The sequence below is a fragment of the Rhinopithecus roxellana genome, chromosome 14 (genome assembly GCF_007565055.1).
Source record: "Rhinopithecus roxellana isolate Shanxi Qingling chromosome 14, ASM756505v1, whole genome shotgun sequence".
Classification (NCBI taxonomy): Eukaryota; Metazoa; Chordata; class Mammalia; order Primates; family Cercopithecidae; genus Rhinopithecus; species Rhinopithecus roxellana.
Genome location: NC_044562.1, coordinates 126232069 through 126259197, shown reverse-complemented (window position 1 = coordinate 126259197; position 27129 = coordinate 126232069). Strand labels below are relative to the sequence as shown.

The 27129-nt window shown below is 41.9% G+C and overlaps 1 protein-coding gene across 1 annotated transcript in view; it reads right to left on the bottom strand.

The window, feature by feature from the left end:
- Window positions 1-27129, bottom strand: part of NCKAP5 (NCK associated protein 5) — a 944753-nt gene that overhangs the window by 816355 nt on the left and 101269 nt on the right. Inside the window, exon 2 of the mRNA XM_030917014.1 lies at window positions 14680-14809. Within this exon, the coding sequence (XP_030772874.1) occupies window positions 14680-14748 (69 nt within the window). The 5' untranslated portion in view covers window positions 14749-14809. The remainder of the gene's footprint in view (window positions 1-14679; window positions 14810-27129) is intronic.

Sequence of the window (27129 nt, the reverse complement as noted above, 5' to 3'; positions counted from 1 at the left end):
ATTTTCCTTTCAACAGGAGCCCTGCAGCAACACACTTATCAACAAGGGCAGTGATCTTTGGTTGGACCTTCTCTGGGCAAAGGACTTTGGTCACCAAATATGCTTTCTCTAATAACGACTATACTCAATTTTCCAATTTTTCATTGGGATCTGGTAACCACCTAGGAAAAAAGATGAACCATCTTCCTGCTCCTATTATACTAAGACTCATCCTACTTAATTCCTCATTTCAAACGAGAACTTTTGTTATTTCCAAACAATATTCAATTACCAAAGAGTTGCTCTGGATTAACGGTAGGACACCACTCTCCTTTAGGATAGAGCACATTGTCCATCAGCGCCCCCAAATCTGCCAAGAGTGAAGAAGGAAGATGCCGCCAAGGAGGAACCAAGGCCTGGGAGCCCTAGCTGTCACTCTCCTCTTCCTCCTCTGAATGGAAACTCCCTCTGAGCAAATGACAGGCTCTCCAGGCCCTTCAGGACTCCTGAGAAAAGCGCTTAAATCCACAATACGCTCCATGATCTGTTTTTCATTTGCAGAGGGAAAAAAAAAGTCTAATGTTGGAGGTTTAGCTCCATGGGAAACTACAACTGCAAATTGAATTTTTGAAAATTAAATCCAATTTAAAATGCATTAAAAGCTATTTAAAGCAATCTTCTGGTGAGTCCTTGGTTATATGAGGAATCTTTCTGGGAAGAAGAAAAAGCCATCCCTGGTGTATCTGTTGTATAAATCTGGGTTTACACCAGTAGAACTTTCTTAAAACAAGGTGTGGGGGCCTGAACTGCAAAGGGCTGAAGACTGGCACGATCCTCACTGGATCTCTCATCAAAGCACAGAGGAAGGTTTCTTTGCACAAGAGAGATTAAGTTGCTATTTAAATCAAAGGACCCCAAGCAGAGGAGGACATGGTTTGAGAAGAGCCACTGTAAAAGAGCCATTGAAGCTATGGCACTGAACCCTACAGAAGATGGTACCTGGGAGTAACCAACCCATCACTATAGGAAAGGAAAACCACACAGCTCCTCTCAGCTTTGAAATTTGCATGCAATACGTGTGGATGGTGCAAATATTAGCAGCATGAGCTCTGCAGCAAGATAGACCTTGCTGTTTACAAGTTCTACGACTTTGAACAAGTTATTGAATTCTTGAGCCTCAGCTTCTTCATCTGTACAATGAAGATATGATAGTACCTCACTGTAGAGTTGTTGTGAAAATTAAATGAGCTAATACAAATTAAAAGTTTCATCCAGTATCCTATTATAATGTTAGTTGCTACATTATCATCATCAATTCCACTAATTTAGATGAGAATGAAAAACCATATGGAATATTCTAAGGCCTTCTGATTATTCAAAAACATCATTATCATTATTTCATACAAATTGATCACACACTGAGGAGGGTGTTTAATTGGCCCCACTCTTTCCATCCCAGAATTCCGGGTTCTATTTATGTCAAGCTACTCTGTCCTGAACCAATTGCTAATAACCAATAGGATATTGGCCTATTTCCCTTCATCAGAACACACTTGTTCTGTGCTTCATTCTCTCAAAGTCCTTTCTCAACCAAATGATAATTGGACAGACTGATTCCATTTATGTCCAGCCTTCCAGGTGACATACTACAGCTCAGTTTAGCACTTAAAAATTAACTTTAATTCTAGAATTTCAGTACTATTCAGCACGTGCGTTTAAGGTAGCAATGTACCAGAGCGGACGATTAGACCCGAATTAGAAGCAGGCTGAAAATATTATACAAGAACCCTGGTGTTTCTGCCTGATTCAAGTTACACTGACTTCCAATCATGCATTTTATCTTTTGGCATGCGTACATAGGTGCCCAATAAATGTTACCTTTGGTGATAATAAAACAAAAGCCAAACTTTCAAAAGCTAGAATATCCAAAAGACCATTGTCTGCATTCTTGGCAGCAGCCAGATAGCCAGTTTTCCCAAGTCAGCAGCCTCTGAGGAGGCTGGCGAGGGGCCAGTTCCCAGGGTTGGTGCATTCCTGGGGCCTGGCAAGAGGCCACTGGGACCCTGTTTCCTCTTTCCTTCTCTCTACGTAGTGGAAAAATTTTCCCATTTTGACCCCGCTGAGTCTTTTTTCCCCCTATCGCAGCAAAGGGAGTCAGTTGGGAAATGTTCTCCAGTTCCCTCCCAAAACTCATCTCCCACTGCTCTAAGCTGGCAGAGCTTAAAGCAACTGAAGGCAGAAGACAAACAAAGGAGGGTTCCTCTGGCCAGTCATCCAGTCTGATTCTATCAGGAGCACAGAGCCTGGAGCAAGGAGAACCAGCGGGACCTTGTGCACAGGGAGTCATTGTACATGTGCTGGGAAGACTATGGGCACTTCTGGAAGCTTTTGGAATAAAATTACCTGTTATAAATAGACACTGGCTGGGTTTCAGGGTTGAGAGCAAGAGGCTGAGATTTCCAGAAAAATAGAATGCTCCACATAAGAAGGTCTGGTGTACAGCTCATTAATAGGGGACTACTGAGCAACTGAACTAAGAAGAAAGGAATTTGAGGTTGGTCAGACATGACCTGTAGTAAACACCTGGGTAAACATTTCTGGCAGATAACATCATGGATATGCTATTCCACTTTTAAACATCATATATGTATATATGTAAACCAAACATTTAAAAAAAAACCTTTTCTGAATGCTTCCTTCCATGTGCAGACAAATGGCCATCTGGAATGGCCACATCAGCTGGTCCGCATGTTTCCAGGGTAGAGAAGCCTGCATGCCAGGCACAGTACTGCATGCCCTATTTGTGCTGTGAGTCCTTTCCCTAAATTCACTCAACCCTTTGAGTAAGAGATGATCATCTCTACTAATAGATGAGGACATGGAGGCTCAGAGAAGGCAGGTAACATGGCCAAAGTCACACAGGCAGTAGGAGGTAAGTTGGGATTCAGATCCAGTTCAGGCTCATTCTCCAGCCAACTCATGTTCTCTCCACTGAATTACAGGGTGCTGCAATCTATTTCCACTGTGCCCTTTAAAATGCGTGCTTTGCACACGCATGTTCTTAATACAGTTTTCTTCCTGAGACTGCCACTGCTGCTTCTATATTTGATAAACATTTTGGAGATTAGCAGATAGGAGCTGCACCAATCTCATCATAAAAATATATTTCCTTTGCATAGGGTGCCACAGCCTCCAAAACAATTCCTTGTTCTTTATATCACTTAACGACAACATCCCTCATCACAGTGTCCCACCATTGAAGACACAGATATTCAGAGAGTTTAAGAAACATGCTAAAGGCCACACATCTACCAAACACTTCAACTCCAGCTCTAGTCTAAGGGCTTATGCAGTTCTAATGCAGTGAACAATCCACTAGACCACCCTCCCTGTACCTCAGCATCACACAACTTTTATCAGGACTGTTGAAGAGAAGACCATGTCACTGGTTACATGGAACTTGTGTTCTGAAGGTGCCACATCACATTGTCTGGTGAAACCAAATTGACAAGGCCAAGGGAATAGACTGGAAAACAACACACAAAAATATATTTCAAATAAAATATTAAAAATGGGTTAGCGTTTTCTCAGTCCAGCAATGTGAGAAGAGAGGGTGGCAGATTATATTATTTTATAGAGTCAATGTGCTGGATATACTCGTTTGGCCTCTCCACATCTATCCTTCACCCTTCCCTGCCCTGGTCTGGGCCCGGAGCACTCCATGGGCCCCATTCTCTCTGGCTTCCAATTGGGTTCAGCCAATGGAGGCACCAACAGGGGACAAGATAGTGGGAGGAGAATGAGGTGGGAGTGTTCATGTCCTGATTCCCTTGCTGCAGGGCCAGCGTGGTTGGCCATATCCCTCCACCTAAGGTGGTATTTCCCACCAAGTGGCTCACTCCTTATAGACACATGGTTCTATAGCCACTTTCAAGGCCTAGTGGCAATGACTCAATGACTCCCCACTGTTTCAAGCTGTGGGGGCTCCATTGTTATTTTGTTGCACTTTCTACATTCTGCCACCCATTTTAAAGAGGCCCTTTATTAAACTATCCTCCAGTACCTGGCATGGGTGGGCAATGTGTCTCCTTCCAGGACCTTGATGCAGTAAACAAGAAAACAATATTACTCATTTTGTCTTTGTAGACAAATTATGGGAAGTTACTCAAATCCTCTAAGAGGATGAGAAAGGCTAACTACTTTAGACCAGGCTCTCTCCTTCAGTCACTTCCTTCTCGCTGCACCTCACCAAACAGAAATTTGGTCAGATATTCTGCCTCAGGGACCTGCTAAACTGGGCCCAGGAGATCTCCACATAGCTACCTACCGCACTCACAGTCTAGCCCGGAGTCCACTCCAGGAGGAAGGCAGACACCACTGGCCTCATCCCAGTCTGGGTAGTTGGTGCCTTTAAAGACTTTGCTCTCAGTGTTCACCCACCCGAGCTGGATCACTGCCAGCCTCATGGCCACTCCATCTCCAAAAACGGCAGGCCTCTGAAAACAGCTCCTCCTCACAAAAAGGCCAACAGCGCTTGAGCCTACTTATCTGCCGGCTCTGACAGATGGACCCCAGAATTCACCAAACCAAATGATTTTATTTCCCTCTACACATCTACGTGCATGAAAGCAGTCAATGAATTAATTGCATTGGGAAACTTACCAAGCTGAAGACAACTGCTTAAAACCAAGAACCAAAAAGGTGTGGAAAGACAGAAGGCAAGCAAACCTCAGGGGCATATTCGGAAATGGACAATTATGATCCATTAAGCCTAGTTAAGAAATTGAAATTTATGAGGAGGAAACATCTGGAACTGCCTGGAATGTAAAGGAACCAGGAGGAACCACTTTTTGGTCTTAGAGTGAGCAGCCCAGACAAATAGGATTCCACGTTAGGAGAGAATTGCAAAATTAGTGTATAAAAGAGACAGAATGGAGGCAGTGCATCTGGTGTTAACTGAAGCGTTTGAATATGATGGCTCCTGGATTTCCTTTTGAAACATTAATTGAAATTGGGCTGGAGATGAGGGCTGCATGAAAACTGGCAGAAAGATCGTAAATACTGGTTAAGCTGAGCCAGAGGAATGGAACACGGCAATGCAACATGAAGTAATGAGAAATGCTGCTCCATTCATGGCCATGAACCCTGTGGATGTTTAATAAATATTAATTGATAATCATGAACTATACTGCTGAGTGGTAAATTAGTGTAAGTTACCTAAGCTGCTGAAATACAGCTAATATATATACAGTTTGTACAGTATACACTGATAAATGGATGAGAAGAAAAGATGAAAATGATTTAGCTATGTGATGCATTTTGCCTTGCATCAGGAATTAGGGGTAAGAGGATGTTAGAGGAGTCAGGAGGGGTGGCCAGAGGGGGTAAGAGGAAAGTTAGGACAATAATTCAAGATTATAGTAGACCTTGCTTAGGGTCTTGGCAATTTCTCAAGTACAAGCCTGGCGCCCTGGAGTCACACCCCATTCTTTTAGACACTGTGGCTTTCTCTATAAATTTCTGCTTCGGGGAACTCAGGTACACCATATATTAAATTTGGACCAATTTATTGAAGGAAGATATGAAAGCCCTCCTCCTTGGGGAAGCCCTCTCTGATCAATATAGCCAGAAGAACAACTTCCTCTTTGTAACCCCATCAGTCTTGTTGTTTGCACCACTGTATACCTCCTGGTATTATGATTTGTGTATATGTGACAAGATTTTTTTTTAAAGCTTTGCAAAGCAGAAATCGTAGTTTGCATTTCTTAGCACTCATTGCACTGTGTTTCACACCCAGTAGGTGCTCCATTCCTTTGCTGATCAATGAGAAACTCGAAAAAGAAGAGCAGGCACATATCAGAGAGAACACCCAGATGCCTATTAGGTTTGGGACCAGCTTCTAAAGGGATCGATGTAAGCTCCACCTCCTGTTATGGACAAAGCACTAGAGAGTCTGCCATGGGAACGATCCTAGGCTGCCAGAGGATGATGCGGAAAACTCAGTTGCCATGGAAACTTGTATGATCTGATGATTCCCATTGTTGAAAGATGGTGAGACAACAGGAGAATGACAAATAGATCTTGGAGCCCTAAGAACACACGGAACATGCCAGGCAAACATCTCTACTCATTTGTACTTATTTCTGCTACAGAAGCAGTCTCATTTCATCATCTGTCAATAACACAGCATTTATAAAAGGCTTTCAAAATGTGTCCAGTTCCTATTTCTATTTGGTGATCTCAGTGACAACAAGGATGCAAAGAACTACCTCTGATGCTGGCAGACAACACTTATCGCAGCAGCTGAATACAGGTGAATGAAACAGGTGTCACCAGAGCTCCTGCTCCATGACTCCAGCAAGGGCAGCCATCCAGGCAGGCGCTGTGGTCAGCACTAATGGCAGGTGAAGCCACCTAACCATTCTTGCATCCCAGATTCCTGTGAGAATCTAATTATACCTACAGACTCACTCCCCAGAAAAATGTACAAATGCATATAACATAAAATATACCGGCTGGGCGCCGTGGCTCATGCCTATAATCCCAGCACTTTGGGAGGCCGAGGCAGGTGGATCCTGAGGTCAAGAGATCGAGACCATCCTGGCTAACACGGTAAAACCCCATCTCTACTAAAAATACAAAAAATTAGCCGGGTGTGGTGGAGGGAACCTGTAGTTCCAGCTACACACTAGAATCATCCTTGGGCAAACCTGAAAAGCAGCATGCCATTTCCTCTCTCCAACCTTCCCAAACAGCACCCTGGGCGTGCTGCATGTGGGGCCCCTTTATCCCATATTCAACACCCCCACAACTGTGTATTTGGTTCATAAGCAGCTGCTCACTGCTAAGTTCAATCACTCATTCATTCATTTTCCTAAGCTTTTTCTATGTGTCAGACTTTAGGAATCCAATGTAAAGATGACACGGTCCATGCCCTCAGGAAATCTACAGTTGAGTTCAGTCAGGGGTGATTTTTCTTTTCAGGAAATATAATGGCCATGTCTGGAGACAGTTGTGGTTGTCACAATGAGGGAGGGGTACTCTTGGTATCCAACGGGTAGAAGCCAGATATCCCAATAAACATCCTACAATACACAGGACAGCCCCCATGAAAAAGAACAATCAGGTCCAAACTGTCAATAGTGTCAAGGCTGGGAAACCCTGTTCTAGAGCACACAGGCCTGTGGGAATGTGAAAAGGCCAGAAGTAGGTATTATGCCAGCTCAGGAAGGGGCGTGTTCATAACAACTCCGGAACATGTGGCTTTGACGGCAGCCTGCCTTCTCTTCAGAGATGAGAGGAAGCAGAGAAGGAAGCAAAGGAGCCATTCAGAGTGAGTAACAACCACAATGAAGGTTGATCCTCCTTCAGGCAACATCAGAGGAGGCAGCACCAATTCCAAGTGCTGGGCAGACAAATGGCGTTTCTTCCAGAATCTCTTCATGGGAAATGCTGCTGACTCTCTACTCACCTCCATCAGTCAGCGGCCCAGCAGAGGGAATGTGTGGCCATTTGGTAGGACCATCACTCAAGTCATAAACCCCATTGCATGCTGGGGGACGACTAGATGCTGGAGGGGCCCCATCACTCACCAGGTTCTCCCTACTCTTCTCCCATTCTAGTCAATAACTCCACCTTGTACATGTACATGCCATAATCCGTCCTCATATGAATAAAAACACAAAATTATACATATATATGGGTATGTGTGTGTACACACACTCTCTCTCTCTCTCTCTCTCATAAATTGCAGTCTCTTCTAAAGTTGGTTTCAAGGTCTGGTTCATCAGAAAATCAAAAGATCAGAAAACAGACCTAGATCCATGTTCTATATTCCTTATAAGTCTCCCCCTCCTACCACCACTCCTTTGTCATTTGTTTTGCCGAAACCAAGTCTGGCCTCCCTCTGCTCTAGACTGTTCTAAACCGCAGGCTCGTCACTGGGCACAGATGAGGCAGGTGTGCTAATGCACATGGTCTCGTCCTGTTGAGGCAGCTGATGTTCTTTCACATTGTGAAGCACCGTGAAGGAGCTCCCAGTCACTGGCATAAAGGAGTTTTCTACTTCAGAGCTGTTAGCTGTGCAGACCCAGTGTAGTCTGGGGGTAGCCAGACCTGAAGTGAAATCCCATCTCTACCTCTTAATATTTCTATTGCCTTGAGGAAGTTGATTAACTTGTTAAGCTTCAGATTTCTCATTTGTAAAATAGGGATAATTAGAGTTCCTACCTTAAAGGGTTGTCGTTAAGTATTAAATGGTAGTTTCCATATAAAGTATTGAGCAGCATGCCTGGCCTATATTAAGCCTCCATACATTTCAGCTACTATTACTAAGGGAAGGAAGCCATCCTGGTTGAGACTTAATACATGATTCACTGAGTGAACATGCTGAGCTGTCTGCCAAAGTGGCTTTGATATTAGATTCTGCCATCCTCGTTACTGACATGCTCTATGCCCACTGCTTGGACCTAGTCTACTTCTGTCCTGCATTCAGACTCTGTGCTCAGCACCAGTGTTGCTGCAGACCTTCAATGGCCCTCCAAGACTTCTCTTGTTAGGATCTGATCTCTTCTCATTCTTCTGGGACTCCCCTCAAGACTTGCAGCAAGTGGCACCTGTGGGTGGTGCCCACCTGGCCCAGCCTCCCCTGCCTCTCCATAGCTCATCTGCTCCCAGCTCAATCCACGGGACCCGGAGATCTGCACTGTTGGAGAACAGGTGGGCAGGGCACTTCTGCATTTCTGGACCCGCAGTGATGGGCCGAGCTCGGCTGGTGGACAGATTCGCCGGGTAGATACTTGTCTAAGGGTTTGACACGTCTCTAACTCCACCTCTGCCAACTCTCAAGGGGGCACAGTCAAAATGTCCACAGGACACTTTGGAAAGGTTGCTAAACCGGGCCAAAGCTAGTCTGTTCTCTGCCACTTGCTTTTTTCCTAAAAATGGCCTTCACTAGATCCTCAGACATCACCCTATCTTCTGATACCTGGCTCAGGCCATGGTCTCTTTTCTAAGTACATCAAAGAGACACTGAAATAATAGCCCAGGAAGAGGAAATGAGGCAGTTGGAGGAAAAGAACAACTCCCTCTCATTCTTTGTCCCTCCCTGACTTGGTGCTCATTTGGGAAATCTCAAAACCATCTTGACATCAGAGAACAAAGATGTTCCAGGCTTCCCAGAGGACCACTGGGCATGTCCCCAGTGGCCAGGGGCACAGGGCAAACAGTACTTTATATACGTTTCCATCAGTAGACATGGTCAAAGGGGACTGAGATTAGAGTAGCCGGAAACCTTCTATAGGAAGCTGGTGTTTTGGGCTCTGTACAGCATCCCTATGGTAAGAGGAGGTCTAACAAGAGAACCGTGAGAGTCAGGAAAGATCCAGTCATCCCTGAAGCAGTACAGAATGAAGACTTTTGTTTTCTTACTATTCGTAACCCACTGGCTGTAGGCTGTACTGAGCAGCACCAGCAATACCTCTATTTTGCATTTAGAAGACGTATCAGCAGGGTTGAACATACTCTATGTCAATATTTTCTAAATATTAGGAAATGCCTTCTAAACATTTTTCTGTCCTCCTACTCTTCCTACTGGGGTATACGTACCTTTGATAACAGCCTGAACCTGTTCCTCTGCCTGCCCTCATATCACATTTACTGAAGGTAAACACAAATCACTACTTAGAAAATCAGCACCCAGGAAATGTGAACCAGGACTTTCAAAATTCCCATTTCTCTTATGCATGCGGATAGCCATTAGAATCCAGCCTACTGCCTGTCTTTGTAATTAAAGTGGTTTTTTTTTTTTTTTTAAGAAAATAGCTACATTTGATCATGTGTCTTCAGAGGCAGCTCTCTTCCTACAACAAAGGTAAGCAGTTGTAACTACTTATGTGGCCTGCAGAGCCTGAAATATTTACTATCCAGACCTTTACAGAAAGAGTTTGCTGACTCCTACTTCAGAATTATATCTAGTCACTAAATGGCGGGGCAGGGGGCGCACAACTGGACATAAAACAGCAGAGATTTAAATTCAATATGAGGAAGAAGTTTCCCTGGGAGAAAAAAAAAATCAATAATAACATGAGTTGGCACCAAAGGATGCAGGACCAATATCCTTGGGTTGCCTCTTTTTTCTCTACTGTCTCAGTCTGCAGTTACCAAATTCCCTCTGTTGCTTCAAACTACAGCTCCCCCATGGCCCCTCCTCACATCTTCCCAGAGTGACCTCAGCTCCTACCTCTGTCAGTGACACACTGTTCATCTGATGATATTTTTTTCCGCTTATTAGGACAGCTTCCCCAGATAAACTAGAAGCACTTGAGGAAGCCTATCTCCCTGTGTCAGCCAGGGAGACCAGGATGACACACTCAAAGCATCTAATTGAGGAGAGTTTGCTAAAGGGACTGTTCACTGAATTGTAGACAGAGCTAAGTCAAACCAACAAAAGATGGGCTAACAACATCCAAGAGCCATTACTATGAAGAATCCTTAAGGGGAATGGGGAAACAGAAGGTGCCAGAACACAGAGAGAGCAGCGGTTCTCACTATAGCTAGAGTTCTGGGGAGAGGGTTGTCCAACAAAAGCTGCAACTTTAGGCAAAGGTGCCCAGTTCCTGTGGTCCATGACCAGGCAGGGCAAGAGTAGGAAAACAAATACCTCAACCTCTGATCTCCTGCTAGGAGGCCAGCAGGACCTCCTTCTCCCATTGGCCAAACCCAACCAGATTCCAGAAGGTAACGTCCATGTGGTACATCCTCCACATGTGATTGGCCAGGTAGTGAAGGATAAAGAGTGGATCTGGAAGGAAAATGCAAACCATCCAGCACATCCCCATAGCTGGTTTTCAATAGTGCTTGTTGATTGACTTTGTGTTAATGAATGTTGCGGAAGGCTTGATTACTATAATGATTTGGATACAAACAGTCAAGAGTCTGAAGGATGAATTCAGGGATATGTGCAGTTCCTTTTCTTCCTCTACAAGCTCACCTGTCAGAGCAGAAGGTTTAGTGTGGCAAACGTTTTGTCTTCCTTTTGTGGGCGAGAAGAAAAGAGGATACCAAGAAGTAATTCATACTGCTAATCTCATCTGTGCTTAAAAGCTAAATGTATTTCCCCAAAATTAAAAAGAGAATGTTTGCTACTTAAATGTGAGCTGGTAAGAAAGATAACTCACGCTCCAGCATACTCATCAGTTAAATGCTATCACAGCTACAAGTGTCAAAGAGCTACATGGGCAGCCCGGGAATGAGTCTGGCAAATAAAAGAGCACAGTGTGAAATGATGACTTTTTCTGATCAAAAAGCATCCTAGGGAGGGCTGAACAGTTTTGGGTCAAGAAGAGGCCTCTATTTCTGGGGTGATTTTTATTGCTATCAGAGAGAAGACCGTACTTGCTGTGAACATATGGCTACTCCACACACTCCTACTGGTGAAGGCAAACTTGTAGTCACTTGTCTTTCTCCCTGGGTCTTTAGCCCCAACAATGAAACATATTTTTCATTTCGGTTTCACTTATGTATCACTTTCTCTTTTAAAAGGGTGAGTTATAAAGTAAAAAAAAAAAATCACCATCAATGAATATTTCAGTGTGTTACCAGGACACACGTGCGTGGACACGTATATGTGTGCACCACATACAGTCAAACCCTCCCCCATGCCACGTGACTAAGGACCACAAACTCATTTTCCCCAACTGGAACTTTTTTCAGTTTTTGTACTGTGAGTTTCTTTATTCTGTGGCTCCTCAAGTCTAAAAATGTAAAAGCTGTTGCAAGGGAGCTATAATTTCTACTCAACACTTCAGTGATTTGATTATATAAAATAAAAAGTATAATGAAGTTAATAGCACCTTATTCTTGCAATACATTATGAGAATATTTTCCTGCAAGATCTGAAAGTGGAAATTACCTCTGGGCCCCCTAACTCTCAAAAATATGGGTCGTGATTATTACTGCAATGGAATTTCAAGACTGAAGAACGTAATATGTTTCTCTTTCCTCTATTCAGTTTCCCAAAAGGACATCTTCTCTTCCTGGGATAGTATATAATGAAAGATAAAGAACTTAAGTGACAGATTCTTCTACTTTTGGTGTAATCCTAGCGTGTGAGCTCAGAAAGAGCAGATAACCTCTCTGGGCCTTAAGTAGTCTGAAAAGTGAGGGGGCTGGATAACCCATTTTCACTTTAGCATTCTAGATTCAAAAAATAAAATAAAAAACATGCACTGGGAATGAAAACTGTACTGTAATGCCAGGTTTGTTGTTGTTGTTTTCTTGTATTTCACAGCAGCCCTTATCCAGAATCTTCCCCACCTGCTTCTTGCCTAGTAATTTGTGTGGCTTCAGCATAGAGCTGAAGAAGAGGGCAACGTTCTGAGTTCAGATCCTTCACAGGCCAGGCATCTTTGATCTCATCCCTGGTCCAGCTTTCTTTCTGACAGTTGGAATTCATTCAACATGCTTTCAGGTTCCCATTCCCAAAGAATCAACTCAAAAAGAATACTCTAGCTGCTATTGTCCCAGAGGTAGCCTCTCATTTGAAGAACAGAACATAATACTACAACAGAGGGCAAAATTGTAGTCACTTGGCCTAAGTGCAAATAATGTTGAATAGCATTTAAGTACCCCCCTACACACTGCGATAGGAAAGGACATCCTTTTTCAGAATTTTCCCAATCTGGGCATGCAGATGTAGCACAGTCTGCCTCTAGGAAACAAGGAAACGATTTCACTAGTGTAAAAACTCTCCTAAGCATGATACAGGGAGACTTAACAGGATTAAGTTTCTCAGGTGGTGCCAAACAAGTTCTCGTTTTCACAGCGTTCTTCTATGCCAGCAAGTCAAGAAACATATTTGCAGCCCTCAACAAGTTTCAGGGTACAGCCATATGCCAAAAAGAATGCAAGCTCGATTTAAGGTTTTCAGCTAGACTGGTAATGTGACAGGATTTTACTTATGCCCATTTCCAATCTATCTTTAGGTAAAATTTAAATATGAGCATTGACACTGTTTCCCTTTTTCTGATCTACAGGTACCTAAGATCCCCCCTGTCTTGTCCTGCCCTATCCCTGCCTTCCCAGCATTCTGGGCTCTGCATTCTTCTGTTTTACCAATTCCCTCAACAAAATTCTGCTCATCTGGTTGACATTTGGCAGAGATCCAAGGCCGTTTATTAATGAATGCTACTATGAATTATTGAAAGCCAATAGCTTATTATGTTTAACTTGATAGGGTATTGGCATAAAACTTGAGATCTGAGGCAGAAATCTACGGCTTTGGGGAACAACCAATATCGATGATATTTCTGGGTTAAGAGAATCTTTCTTGAGCTGCTCACATCATACCATATGGCTGTCTCTGTCCTTAACCTAGGCCTAAGACAGACCCTATTGGCATGCTGATATGTAAAAAGTGTTTTTCTTCTGCAAAGGAGAGGCTGAGAAATTATCTCTTTATCCCAAGTTTTCCCAGAAGTTGAAAATGGAATACACACACATACACACACACACACACAGACACCCAGACACGCTCACACACCAGTGTCACCACATTCAACCTGGAGTTAGCAAGACGTAGGAGGTGAGATGGGGTCAGATCTACAGAGAGGAGGACTTAATAATATACACCAAACTTAGCCTCTAAAGGTATGCTGGTCAATGCACAGCCCAAATAGACACAGATGTTGATTCTGACTAAGGAGAGAAGAATTTGACATAAATGCTTAACACAATCTTCTTCTCAAGTCCCAGAAACTCACATCTATGAACAATTTGTGAGGTGGAGTCTCAGTCATTAGGAGGTAAATAACTAATCTGTTCATGACAGAGCAAGACCTACAGCTGCAAAGTTTGATAGGTATAATGGATAAATCGAACCAACAAATATTTCACTGAACCCCCACTCTGCTAGACTCCAGGCCAGGTGCTGAGAATATACAAGTGAATAAAACACATCCCTATAAAATGTGCACAAGAAGGAACCAAGCTAAATCTCTATTTCAGAAAGTTTGCTTTCTATTTCAAGTTTGCTTGATTTGATTCCTTGCTCTGCTCGCAGGCACTGTGTAACAGAAAAGGTGACACACACGTTAGCCCAGAGACTGCGGAAGAGTAGCCAACCATCAGACTTAGTCTAAAGCGAATGAGCCTGTTTCACTGGACTAAGCAGATTCTCACACCTGATAGCAAACCCTACCAGGTTGTTAAGAATGATGTTCATCCTCATTAAAACTCTTAGAAAGAAAGTTTACAGACAACTGAACTAGTGCACATACCTAAGGAGATCTCTAAGACTTCCTCGGCTCTTCAATAGTTGAAGTTGTATTGAATTCTTGTTCAACTTACCCCCAAGGTTAAGATAAATGGGGGATGGAACAACTATATATAGGCTTAGCATTTGGCATTAGTATACAGTAGTGTTTTTGTATAGGCTGAAGTCTACATCAGCTGGAATTAATATAATTAAATATAATGTTGACAGGTTATGATATTTGCCTATTAAGACACTATACAAACATTCCAATAATTTGCTGGTTTTTGAGTTTGTGAAAAATAAATGAAACAAAATCTCAGGGGATGTTGCTAATGGTGTAACTGGAAGAGATGTTTCAAAAGCACAGGGTTCAGGAAATAACAGTCAAAGAATCATGCATTCAAAGCCAAAACATATAGAGTGGTAAATGAATATTTAGTACTTACCACAAGACTGCTGTCTAGGGACAGCCTTTTTCCAAAGTCCCTTTTCTCAAGCTGTCTCTTTCCCTCCATGGATGAAGTTAGTTATTTTCTTTTGTGACTTATAAGAATCCCTCGTCTGTTTCCAGGGTCACTGAAAAGAGTGAACATGTGTTTTACTATCCAAGTGCACAGTGTTTAGACCTTTGTTTTCAACTGTCTAACCAGAAACAAGCATTGAAGTCAAAATATATCCAGTCCCAAATCATAAGTATAGAACTGGGCTCTCTCAACTCAAAAGACCACTCCGTGTTACAAATGTCAGAGTCGTCTTTATGGCGGCCCCTGTGTTTTTATAGGTTTTGCTAATGGAGTTGGGGAATGGGTTTGCAGGTTGAATCAGCAGACTGTGGAAAAAAGCAAACAGTCTCCGTTTCATGCCACACTTGCTCCACACCCGTCCTCTCTCTATCAGCCAGAATCTTTCTGTTACTGTGCACATCGATGCTGTCTGCAAATTCCATGAGATCAAACCGACAAAACCACGCTCCACAACCAAGAGTTATTGAGCTCAAGGTCCAATGAAGGGAAACTGAAACATGAACTTTGTTGTCAATATTTAATTTAAAAAAATATGTAATTTAAAAATATTTGAGGAACATTGTAAGATACATTCCTCTGGGGATAGATTGATTCAAAATGAATGGTGGGTGATGTCATTACTGTCAATGAGTATTTATAGAACACCCACTGTATTTTTACCATATTAGATATAGTTCAGCCCCGAACTCCACTGAGATTGCTTTTTCTAGAATGATTAAGTATTCTGGTTAATAAGGATTCATCATATATGTTAAGTGCTAGCTTCCAATTTTCACAAAGATGTAAAAGGCTTGAAATAAAATAAATGGGTTACAGTCCAGGATTTTTTTTTTTTTTTTTTTTCTTTTGAGATGGAATCTCGCTCTGTTTTCCAGGCTGGAGTGTGGTGGCTGGATCTCGGCTCACTGCAAGCTCCGCCTCCTGGGTTCACGCCATTCTCCTGCCTCAGCCTCCTGAGTAGCTGGAACTACAGGTGCCCACCACTACGCCAGGCTAATTTTTTGTATTTTTAGTAGAGACGGGGTTTCACCGTGTTAGTCAGGATGGTCTGAATCTCCTGACCTCGTGATCCGCCCACCTCAGCCTCCCAAAGTACTGGGATTACAGGCATGAGCCACCAAGCCTAGCCCAGTCCAGGATTTCTTATCCACTAGCCAAGTGACCTTGGACAAGTCATTTAACCTCTTGGAAACTCATTTTTCTCAACTGCAAAACATGATGATAGCAATCAAATGATGTATGGGAATATGATTTAGATGCCATAAATTACAACTCATATGTAAGTTATAATTACCCACAGATTACATGTAAAAACAGTTAACCTGAAATATTATATCAATATATCCTTGATGATTCCGAAGGCACTTTGAGGTATAGAAATTACTCATAATCCTTGTAAATAAACATAGCCATTGTACTGCTGATGCAGAAGAGATGAAATACAATGTTATACCAATTAATTCTTTAATATAATTGAAAAGAAATATGTTCCACAACTCTCAGTTACTGCAAGTCTGACATGGATCAAACAGGCAGGATTTCATGGCCCACAGGATGTGGGCTCTCTCTCTTGGTTTTCTTCATCAAGAGGGTTGAGACAGCGGTGCCTCAGATGGGGAATGTCCAAACTATAGTCATCATGGGAAACTGATGGGCTCCTGTTCCAGCTTAGGCTTCTTCCTCCACCTTAGTCATTTCATCTCTTACTTTTGAGAACACTAATTTTAATACATCACTTGTCCACTCAGAGACTTTCTTAAGAGTTCAATCAGAATTTAGGATAAAATCCAAGTTTTTCAATATCATTCTCTAAAATTCTAGGCAATATTTTTCAGAAAAGAAGTTAGTTCTGTATCCTGCTATAGGCACGACCACTAGTCAACTGAAATTTGTTTGGGAGGCTGCCTTTTCTACTTTCAGCTGTTCCTACCCACTTTGTAGCATCCCCCCTCCCCCAGGCTCAGGGACTGTATACACTGGTAGCTCAGAACACCCTCTGCAATAATTAACCAGCTAGCGACTACTCAGGCCCTCATATTTCCCTCTCCACCAAAAACACACCCTAAGTCTTGATCCCAAAGAGCATGGGAGTTTGATAGCTCACAATAGATTGTGCTTTGGCCTTTAGCACATATGAACTGAGGGCCTACTGTATGGAAGACAGTAGGAATACCCTAGGAATACTGTATGGAATACAGTCCTTACATGTTAGTGACACAGTCATGCACAAGAAAGTCCAAGTCTCCACCTTTGTGGAACTCATATTTTAGTGAGGCATATAGAAAACAAGCAAACAAACAAACAGCTCCAAACTGTGGTAGGTACAGTATGAAGGAAATAACCCCTAGCAGGTGGAGAAAAGTGCCAAGTGGCCGGGCGGCGTGGCTCGCACCTATAATCCCAGCACTTTGGGAGACTGAGGCAGGCGGATCACCTGAGGTCAAGAGATCGAGACCATCCTGGTCAACATGGTGAAACCCTGTCTCTACTAAAAATAAAAATAAAAAAATTAGCTGGGCGTGGTGGTGTGCGCTTGTAATCCCAGCTACTCGGGAGGCTGAGGCAGGAGAATTGCTTGAACCCGGGAGGTGGACATTGCAGTGAGCTGAGATTGCACCACTGCACTCCAGCCTGACTGATGACAGAGAGAGACTCCATCTCAAAAAAAAAAAAAAAAAAAAGTGAAGCACATGAACGGGGATTGCTTTTGGATTGAGTGGTTAGGGTAGAAGCCAGCCATGTAAAAGATGGGTAAAGATCACTTCAGGTAGAGGGAACAGCCTTTCATCTGGGAAGGAATCAGAAAAGAACTTTGTTAAGAGAGGACCTATTTCTTAGGAAGAAAATAGCCAGGAAGAGAATGTGTGAAAAAAGTGCTGAATTGTAGGCAAAAACTGCAGAGGCTTGGAGGCTAAAGTGTCTCTCTCAGCTCTTATTCTAAACACAAAAGTTAATCTTAGGCTTTAAATTTCCTACCTTACTCCCTACTAGCAGGTAATATTCAACAAATTATTTAACCTATTTAAGTTTCTACGCTTACTCTATGCGACGGCATTAATAATAGGACCTTCTTCAGAGTAGGGTTTTGTGATGATTAATGAGACAAGTCATTGAAATAGTTAGGCTGGGGACAGATACATGTAGGTAAGACTTAAATATTAGATATATAGATCATCCCTTTTGGAAAATATGATTAAACTCATTAAGAGCAACTCTAGCTACTAAATTTTATGCTTCTTCTTAGGCAGATGAGGCTGTCATTTTGGGAAATGGGGATCCTTTTGATAGTTCTCAAATAGCCCAATGTGCCTATGTGGAAAGCTGATTCAGTAGCTTCCCAAATGGATTTGGTCAATTTCTTTTCATATTTTATGGTACCAATAATATAGGCAGATATAATATTCAAGTTGTTTAGCAACAATATATCACAAGCGTTAGCCAATGATAAAGGTACAGTCCAATCAGGGTTGACAATGGCAACAAGCGGTACAATTAGACCAGTGTATCCTAGCCAATTCCCAGCCTAACTACACATACTGGCCCCACTCCAAGAAGGTGAAAATTTGTGAGTCAGACCATAAAACAATCGTGGAAAGGGTCAGAGTAAATTTATCCAAGTGGATCAAAGGAAGACTATCTAAAAGAAACGAAATGGCAACCAGGATGCAGCAATATGAAAAGGGACGTCATTAACAAAGAAAATATCAAAAAGGCTGAAACACTGTAGTTATTTCACTATTCAGAAAAGACTACATACATCCAGCAGAGACCGCAGATCCAGGGGGGAAATGAGTATATCATATCCTAAAGATGCCTGGGATTACCTGGGCCGTTTGTACCATCCATCTAACTCAACTAATTCAGAGACTAGGGTGATCAAGCAACCTTCCAATGTTATTTGATTCCTGTGTAGTAACACAGAAGAAGAATATGCTGACCAGCAAATACAAGTAGAAAATCTTTTGAAAAATTCCATTTCTGGTGCAAACTAAAAATGACAATTTGACATCTGACTCTTTATATTTATTATTTATGTATTTGGTTAGTATATTAGTCAGCTTGGGCTGTCATAACAGAATAACACAGACTGAACGGATTACACAACAGACGTTTATTTTCTGCGCTAGCAGAGTTGGTTTCTGGTGAGGCCTCTCTCCTTGTCTTGCAAATGGACATCTTCTCACTGTGTCCTCACATGGCCTTTGCTTTGTGTATGCACATCCCCATGTCTCTTTCTCTAAGGACACCAGTCCTAGCACGTTAAAGACCGACACTTACGACCTAATTTAACCTTAATTATCTCCTTAAATGCCCTATCTCCAAATACAGTCACATTGGGAGTTAGGGGTTCAACGTATGAAATTTGCAGGAGACGTGGTTCAGTCCATAACAGTTATTTTCAGTCAGGTTTCAAATCATATCTGAGTGTTCTATTAATCAAATTCCTAAGGCTAAAACACTAAGGGAAACCTCTGAGTGGTGGTGGTTATGGTGGCTGCCTCCAGACTCCACGCCTGTCTGCTTGTTATGTGACCGTTGGACCTTACTGCCCGCTTCCCGCCTCACCTTGCCCTGCTGTACTCTTCTCTGTGTTGTGCACGTACGGGTGCAAACATGATTAAGACTTCTTGGTCAGTGTGTTAACGTTGAATTCTGCCAATGGGAGGCAGTGAGAGGAGATTAGAAGGCAATAGGAAAGGAGAAGCCATTCTGCTTCCAGTCTAGCAGAACAGCATCAACAGCAGGTGACTGCAGGCTCCAGTAACTTCTGTGATTCCTCCAACAGAAGGACAGCTAAGAAAGGGCACCAGCAACGCCCCAGTCTGTGAGCACTGCCACCTTATCCCTCTGGCTTCGCCAGCCCTTTCAACACCAGCATAAAAATCCCTGCATTAAATCCCTCTTTGCTTGAAACATCTATAGTAATTTCCTTTTTCTACACTTGACAATGTTTGATGCACAGCCCATGGAGATGCCTTTGGACAGGCAGCAAGCCTTCCTTGGGAAAGACCTGGATTCGTTCTTGTGAGTCTTCTGAAATAATCGTCTGGAATTATTTTCTAATAAACACTAAGCCTCTAGAGAACAGAGACAGCATTTTACGTTCTGTGTTCCCCTAGGCAGTATAATGCCTAATGCATAGCAACATGAAGAGCATTTGCTGTTTGCGTGAATAAATGAATGAATGAATGTTGACAGCTGTCTTTGTGAACATATAAAGAGCAGGTCAAAAATACAATTTTGTTTAGTAAAGAAATACTAGACATATTTACAAGAGTGAGGTTGTTTTTTCAGACAAGCATATCCAGACACACCCAAGCCCCAAAGAAAACATTTTGTCTTTACTTTAAAATGTCACCAACCTAAAAACTATTTACCTGCACCTACAATGAGCCATAACCTAGTAGTGTTAATGTCTTTTCTATGTCTTTCAACATCTCTGGTTATAAAAGAATACATACATTCCTCAGAGCAGTGGGTTGGAAGCCTCGCCTTCCCTCCATGGGGAAGAAAACAGTCATGGAGTTGAAGGAAGACAGGAAATTAAGCATCCTTTTATTGACTGATAGTTATTGATACTAATCTTCCCTTCCCCCTCACATGCACCCATCTCTAGTTGGTGAAAATACTTCTACTCAGTATCTGTGGAAATCTAAGTTGACCTTAATAACTTTTTTACAATTTTTCTCACAGTTAGTAATGGTCTTTTCATGCTAGACATATTTTTAATCTTTCTAAAGATGTCAGTAAATTCTATTTTCTGCTATACTTTGTTAACAGGCTGTATAATTTTCAAGAAAGTAACAAAACTACACCATCGAATAAAATCTCAAAGGCATATTCCCTCACAAACACACAGTAACACACACACACACACATACACTCACTCACTCACTCACTCACTCACTCACTCAGATACACACTCACACCTGATCTAGACACCACTTTCTCCATCTTAATTTCTGCCTTTCTGATTCTGCCATTTCCCATCTCTGCTTTGATATATTTATTGTATTGCCAGAAGAAATGAAGAAAAATAGTAATGCCAAAAGGGCTCTCTTGCTTAGGCATTAGAAGATTTGGTTCCTAGCTTTCTTTGCCATGTAAATTTGAATAATTCCTAACTTCAGTGAGTTTACATTTTTTATGCCTTTCTCACCAGGTCATTGTGAGGTTTCAATGAGATAATGCACGAGCAAGCTTTTCCACATCTAAATTCAAGATGTTTTCTGGTCAGCTTCATTAAGCAACAAACAATACAAAATATAATTGTTTGCAGCCTCATAAACATCCGGAGAACAGAGACTGTGTCAAATTCATTGTTATATTCCCTGTAGCATCCAACACACCAGCTCCCACACGGTAGGCATGCAAAGAATAACTGCACAGTAGAGCACATCAAGGACAAATAATGAACACGGTAAGTTTCCTGTCATTGACAAGGCAGTTCCAAGGGTTTCCACCCTGGTTGCACCTTAGAATAACCTGGGGAACTGTTAAAAAATATTAATGCCTAGGTCCCACCCAAAATCACTTGAATCTTTGGGGTGTAGGCTCCAGGGATCAGAGTAACAACAGCCAGGGTTGGCAACCATCAGTTAAGAGCTTTGTTGCATGTTAGTTGGAGTCACTTGGGAAGTCATTAAGGCCCATCCCCAGATGGAATAAATCAAGATCTCTGGGGGTGGGAGCCAAACATTATTATTTTAAGATTCTTGAATACTTCCAAGGTGCAGTCAATGGAGCACCAGTTTGGGAAGGTGAAGATGTCACTCTTTTCTTGATCTCCGTCCTTTTCTCAAGGGCTGAGGGACACATGATTGTTGGTAGCAGCAATGGCCTTTCCTTAGCCACCACCATCCCAACAATTTTTAATCTGCAAACCCTGACCCCAAAGGAAAGAAATGTTAGACACAAACAATTTGGATAAATACCTTTATCCATATCTCCACTCTCAGGCTCATCATTCAAAATTAAGCTGCTTAAGCTGATCCTTCTTTTCATTCAGAAAACATTGTTGACTAAAGGTAGAAATATTAAATCTAGATTCCAACGTACATATATCATAAAACCTCAGAGTGAGGCCTTCGTGTAGAGTTTCAGGGAAAGAACTTCAAATGGCAAGGCCAATGTTGCCGAAAACCATGACACAGATGCCCCCAAATCCATCGCCTCCTTTCTACCCACTGCTCTCCATGTGTACCTAGCTCTCTTTTCAAAGCACTACCAAATAGAATGTCTGAAACTCCAGTCCTCTTTGTATTGAAATATTTTTATTCTGATTTATTAAGTCCATAGAAAGGAAAGCACTGGCTTTCTGTATGCTTTAAATACAGCAGTCTCCTTTTGGAAGATATATCAGCTCAATAACTTTCTCCTATTGATACAACTATTTGTGGTATAAATGGGTAAGGGTGTGTTTGTGCATGCTTGTGTGTATGTGTATGTGTTGAGTGTGCATCTGTGCATGTGTATGTGCATGTATGAGCATGTGTGTACATGTGCATGAGTATATGAGTGTATGTGTGCATGTGTGTGTATATTCGCATGCACTCTGACTTAACAAAACCACCCCCACACAGAAAAGTGCTGTGTCCATTCTGAATATGAATATAAAAACATGCCAAATGATGCAATTTTCAACCATAAAATTTTTAAAAATCTTACCAGCCCCCTGAAACTGATTTAGAAGAAGATTAAATGCTAACAAATTTCCCACATGTGGTATTCATCCTTGCCAGATAAATCAGTGGCTGGAAATAGTCTCAGAGAGACATGACAACCCTTTTCTTTCAAGTGGAGGAAAATTCTGCCTGATGTTGAAAATTGTTTCTAAAAAATGGTTTCCTATATTCATGTTCACTAAACATCTCACTAATAATCCTCAGTAGCTTCTGGTTGATGGTTTAAATGCCAGACAGGCCCCTAAGAATCACTTTCCCATAGGTCCGTCCTCAGATAAATGGCTAAGGTCAACACAGAGAACTCAGGGAGCTGAGTTCTGGAAGTCTGAGTCTGGAAATCTTGTCTATTTTTCAACATGCAGCTCAGTGAACTGGAGCAGTCAAAAAATTGCTATGAATCTGAACTAAGTTCCTTAGGAAAAGAGGTCAGAGAAAGCTGTTAGTACCCCAATGTTGGTCTTAGTAAATGTGAAATAAAAGTAGCCATGTCGAAGGAACAATATCAGCAACAGCAACAGTGGGGATCTAGAGGAGGATTTGCAGGAAGAACTCGTGGAAGAGGTGGTGACCAGTAGAGTGGTTATGGGAAGGTATCCAGGCGAGGTGGTCATCAAAATAGCTACAAACCATACTAAATTATTCCATTTGCAACTTATCCCCAACAGCTGGTGAAGCAGTATTTTCCAATTTGAAGATTAATTTGACGGTGGCTCCTGCCACCTGCTAATAGCAGTTCAAACTAAATTGTTTGTATCAAGTCCCTGAATGGAAGTATGACATTGGGTCCCTCTGAAGTTTAATTCTGAGTTCTCATTAAAAGAAATTTGCTTTCAAAAAAAAAAAAACAACTTCCAATATTCAGTAATTTCTCTCACTATTAAAACAAATTATTGAGATACAATTCATATATGATAAAATCCATCCTTTTTAAGTATACAATTCAGTGTCAACCCTTCTAATACCAATATTTATTCATTTGCTGCAGAAACTGGGGATTCTGTCTCATTCTCAGTGGGAACACAAAGAAGTTTCCTCATCACTGCTTGAGGCTTCATCAAGCCTGCTGTCCCATGTCACCATCATCTTGGGTAGCAGCATCCCGGACAACCCTGAGTTCACATTCTCCAGCTGCCACTTACAAGTTCTGTGACCTTGAGCAACTTATTTCACATCTCTTAGCTCTAGTTTCCTCACTGATAAAATTAAGATAATAATAACAATCTCCTTAACAAGGTAACTCTGGGGATTAAAATGATTCCTGTTTTCAAATACCGGAGTAGATAATCTGTTGGTATAATCACTTAAAAGAGATCCGTTCATTCAAAATTAAGTAATATGTATTCTATACCTATTTTGTCCCAGGCCTTGTGTTAGGCCCTGAAGATTGAAAGGAAAACAAAAGAAGAAGGGAGGAACAGAGAAAGGGAATGAGGAAGGGAAGGGAAGGGAAGGGGAAAGGGGAAAGGGGAAAGGGGAAAGGGGAAGGGGGAAGGGAAGGGGGAAGGGAAGGGAAGGGGAAAGGGGAAGGAGGAAGGGAAGGAGGAAGGGAAGGAGGAAAGGAAGGAGGAAGGGAAGGAGGAAGGGAAGGGAATGGGGAAGGGAAGGGGGAAGGGAAGGGAAGGGGGAAGGGAATGGAAGGGGAAAGGGGAAGGAGGAAGGGAAGGAGGAAGGGAAGGAGGAAAGAAAGGAGGAAGGGAATAGGGAAGGGAAGGGAAGGGAAGGGAAGAGAAGGGGAAAGGGGAAGGGAAAGGGAAAGGGAAATGGAGGGAAGGGAAGGGAAGGAGGAAGGGAAGGAGGAAGGGAAGGAAAGGAGGAAGGGAAGGAGGAAGGGAATAGGGAAGGAAAGGGAAGAGAACGGGGAAGGGGAAGGGAAAGGGAAAGGGAAATGAAGGGAAGGGAAGGGAAGGAAGGGAAGGAAAGGAATACATGTCTTCAAATTTCAAGGGGACCTAAAATCTAAGAGAGGGAGATTTATATATTGATTAGTAAAATGCAAGGTAAAATAAACATGTGAATGAACAAATGAACAAGTACATGAGTTGAGCAAGAAGGATTCACTTTTTATTGAGCTAACCCTGGAGGACTTGCCTTTATTGTCATTCCTGGTGTTGCCAGCTGATTTCCAGACACAAACTATTGCTAATCTTCAATGTACGAACTAAGAACGAAGAGACAGAATTGCATGCGCTTAGACCAGGGTAAGCATTTTAGCTCTGGCTGCTCTTCTCAAACCATCTGTTCTTTCTCTCCCACTCTTCCTTTGTAAAGATCTCCCCCTGCACCACTGCTCTTTATTTCTTTCCTCTGATTCTTCTCCATTTATTGCTTTAAAAAAGGTTTACAATACATTACATAAAATGTCTACATGTTGCCTGTGAACTCTTAAAGGGAAGGTCAGTATAGAAACAAAACAGATAAATAAATTTTATAAATAAATAAATAAAGTGTACACATAACTCCAGTGGATTGGAAGAATATGTAAGTGGCTAGGGAAAAGAATTTTCACACTGTGTCATCTGCTAACATTAATGAGTTAATTAAATTAGAAAAATTCCACTGCCAAAAGCAAAAACATCCAAATATGTGGGATGCTGGGGGAATTATAGACCATGCCACTAAATGCATTCTGTTCGAGCTTACTTTTTCTTTTTCCTTGAGCAAGCTGTGGAGAGCTACACTTAAAAAGCCATCCAATTTCAAAAGAGTATTTTCCATCTGGGGCCAGTTGGGTAGAATATGCTCTCAACTCTGCAAAGCCTGCTGAGAGACAACACAACTTGTTAAGAAAACTGTTTATGAAAAGGGATGTTTTTTGAAAATCCAGCAAAAGGTTTAACTATGATGTCCCCACACATTGCAGAATTCATTATTCTCCACTGAATGTCTTTGCGCAGAAGCAAAACACCAAAATGGCTCAGGAAATGAATGTAGTACAATAAATTGGAAGCCAGTACATTTTTACTAAGGCCCTAGCTGGTAATTAGAATATTTCCAATTACCTAGGAGCTTTCTTTTTTCACTTTAAAAGGTTATTCATTCTTCATGTATAGTAATCTCCCTCCACCCACCCACCCCCCAAAATAATCCTGATGTGAAATGCTAAAAGCCAAATCAAGATTAAGAAATTAAACTTTAAAACCAATTAACATGCTGAAAACAATAGGAAGAATTTTTAATAAACCAGAAAATATAGAATGACATTAAAGATGTCCTAAGTAATAACAACTGCCAAAATGAAATGTATGAGAAAAATCTCTAAGATGTTTATCTTTTTCTAGTCAATGTTTAATTAAATTGAGACTGACATTCATTTGTTGAGAGGGTGGCAGGCTAAACTCCCTCAAAAAGGTAAAACAAGGCCAGGCTCGGTGGTTCATGCCTGTAATTTCAGCACTTTGGGAGGTCAAGGTGGGAGGATCACTTGAGCCCAGACACTCAAGACCAGTCTGGGCAACATAGTGAGACCCCTGTCTCTAGGAAAAATAAAAAACTAGCCAGATGTGGTGGCACGTGCTTGTAGTCTCAGCTACTTGAAAGGCTGAGTGAGGCAGGAGGACTGCTTAAGCCTGAGGTTGAGGCTACAATGAGCTGTAATAATGCCAGTGCACTCCAGTCTGGGTGACAGAGCAAGTCCCTGTCTCAAACAAAACAAAACAAATGGTAAACTAGTCAATGACTACCCACTAAAACAGACAGCTAGAAAGCAGAGTTAGGTTTTACACACACATATATGTGTGTATATAGACATATATATTTATACTATGCATATACACATACATACATACAAGTGTATATACACACACATACAGTCATTTCTTTTCTTCTGCTTAGCATTTCCACCTAGTTTTGAGCAACAAAAGTCAAAACTTCAATTACCGGGCCTTTTTTTTTTCTCCATGTGGTAGGTTGTTTCTTTTTATTCAGGCTTTGAAGGCTCAGGAATAAAAGGAGTTCTATGAATATTTGGACAGATCAGTGCTTCTCAAATGCATGCAAAGGAATCACTTGCAGATCTTGTTAAAGTACAGATTCTGATCTACTAGGGCTACAGAAGAGCCTGAGAGTCTGCATTTCTAACGAGCTGATGCTTCTGGCCTGTGGGTTGTACTTCAATAGCAAAGGATCTGAAACTTAAAACAGAGAACTTATCTATGGACATGTAACAGCGGAATTCCAAGCACTTTCTCATAAAGCTATGCACAGCCAGCCAGTTCTTATGATGACTTAGTTCTTCGCAGAATCCAAGATAACTCATGGACTATGGCTTAGGTTTTGCCCCATGATTCTTGTGCTAACCTTCACTCAGGACATTTGGAATCCTAGAATCTTAGATTTAAATGACGTCTTCCTGGCCCCCTCTTCACCTACCCACCAGTACGGTTACTGCTTCTAAGACAGGTCTTGCTCCCATCTCTTCTTGCCTCTTCCAGTGACAAATGGGTCACATTGTCTTTTAGAAGAGCTCCTCTCACATTTGGCTCTCTCGAAAGCCTAGAAAGTTTTAATTTGTCTCTTGGATTTTCACCCACTGTCCATAGCTCTGTTCCCGAGAGCAAATGTAATTTTTCTCTTACTCAAGGAAAAAAAATCCCAAGTTTCTTCCACATCTTCTCTTGTGAGAAAGTTTCCATAGCCCATACCCTCCTAGTTACTGCCTTTGAAATGTTGTAGAACTTGGCCAATCTAT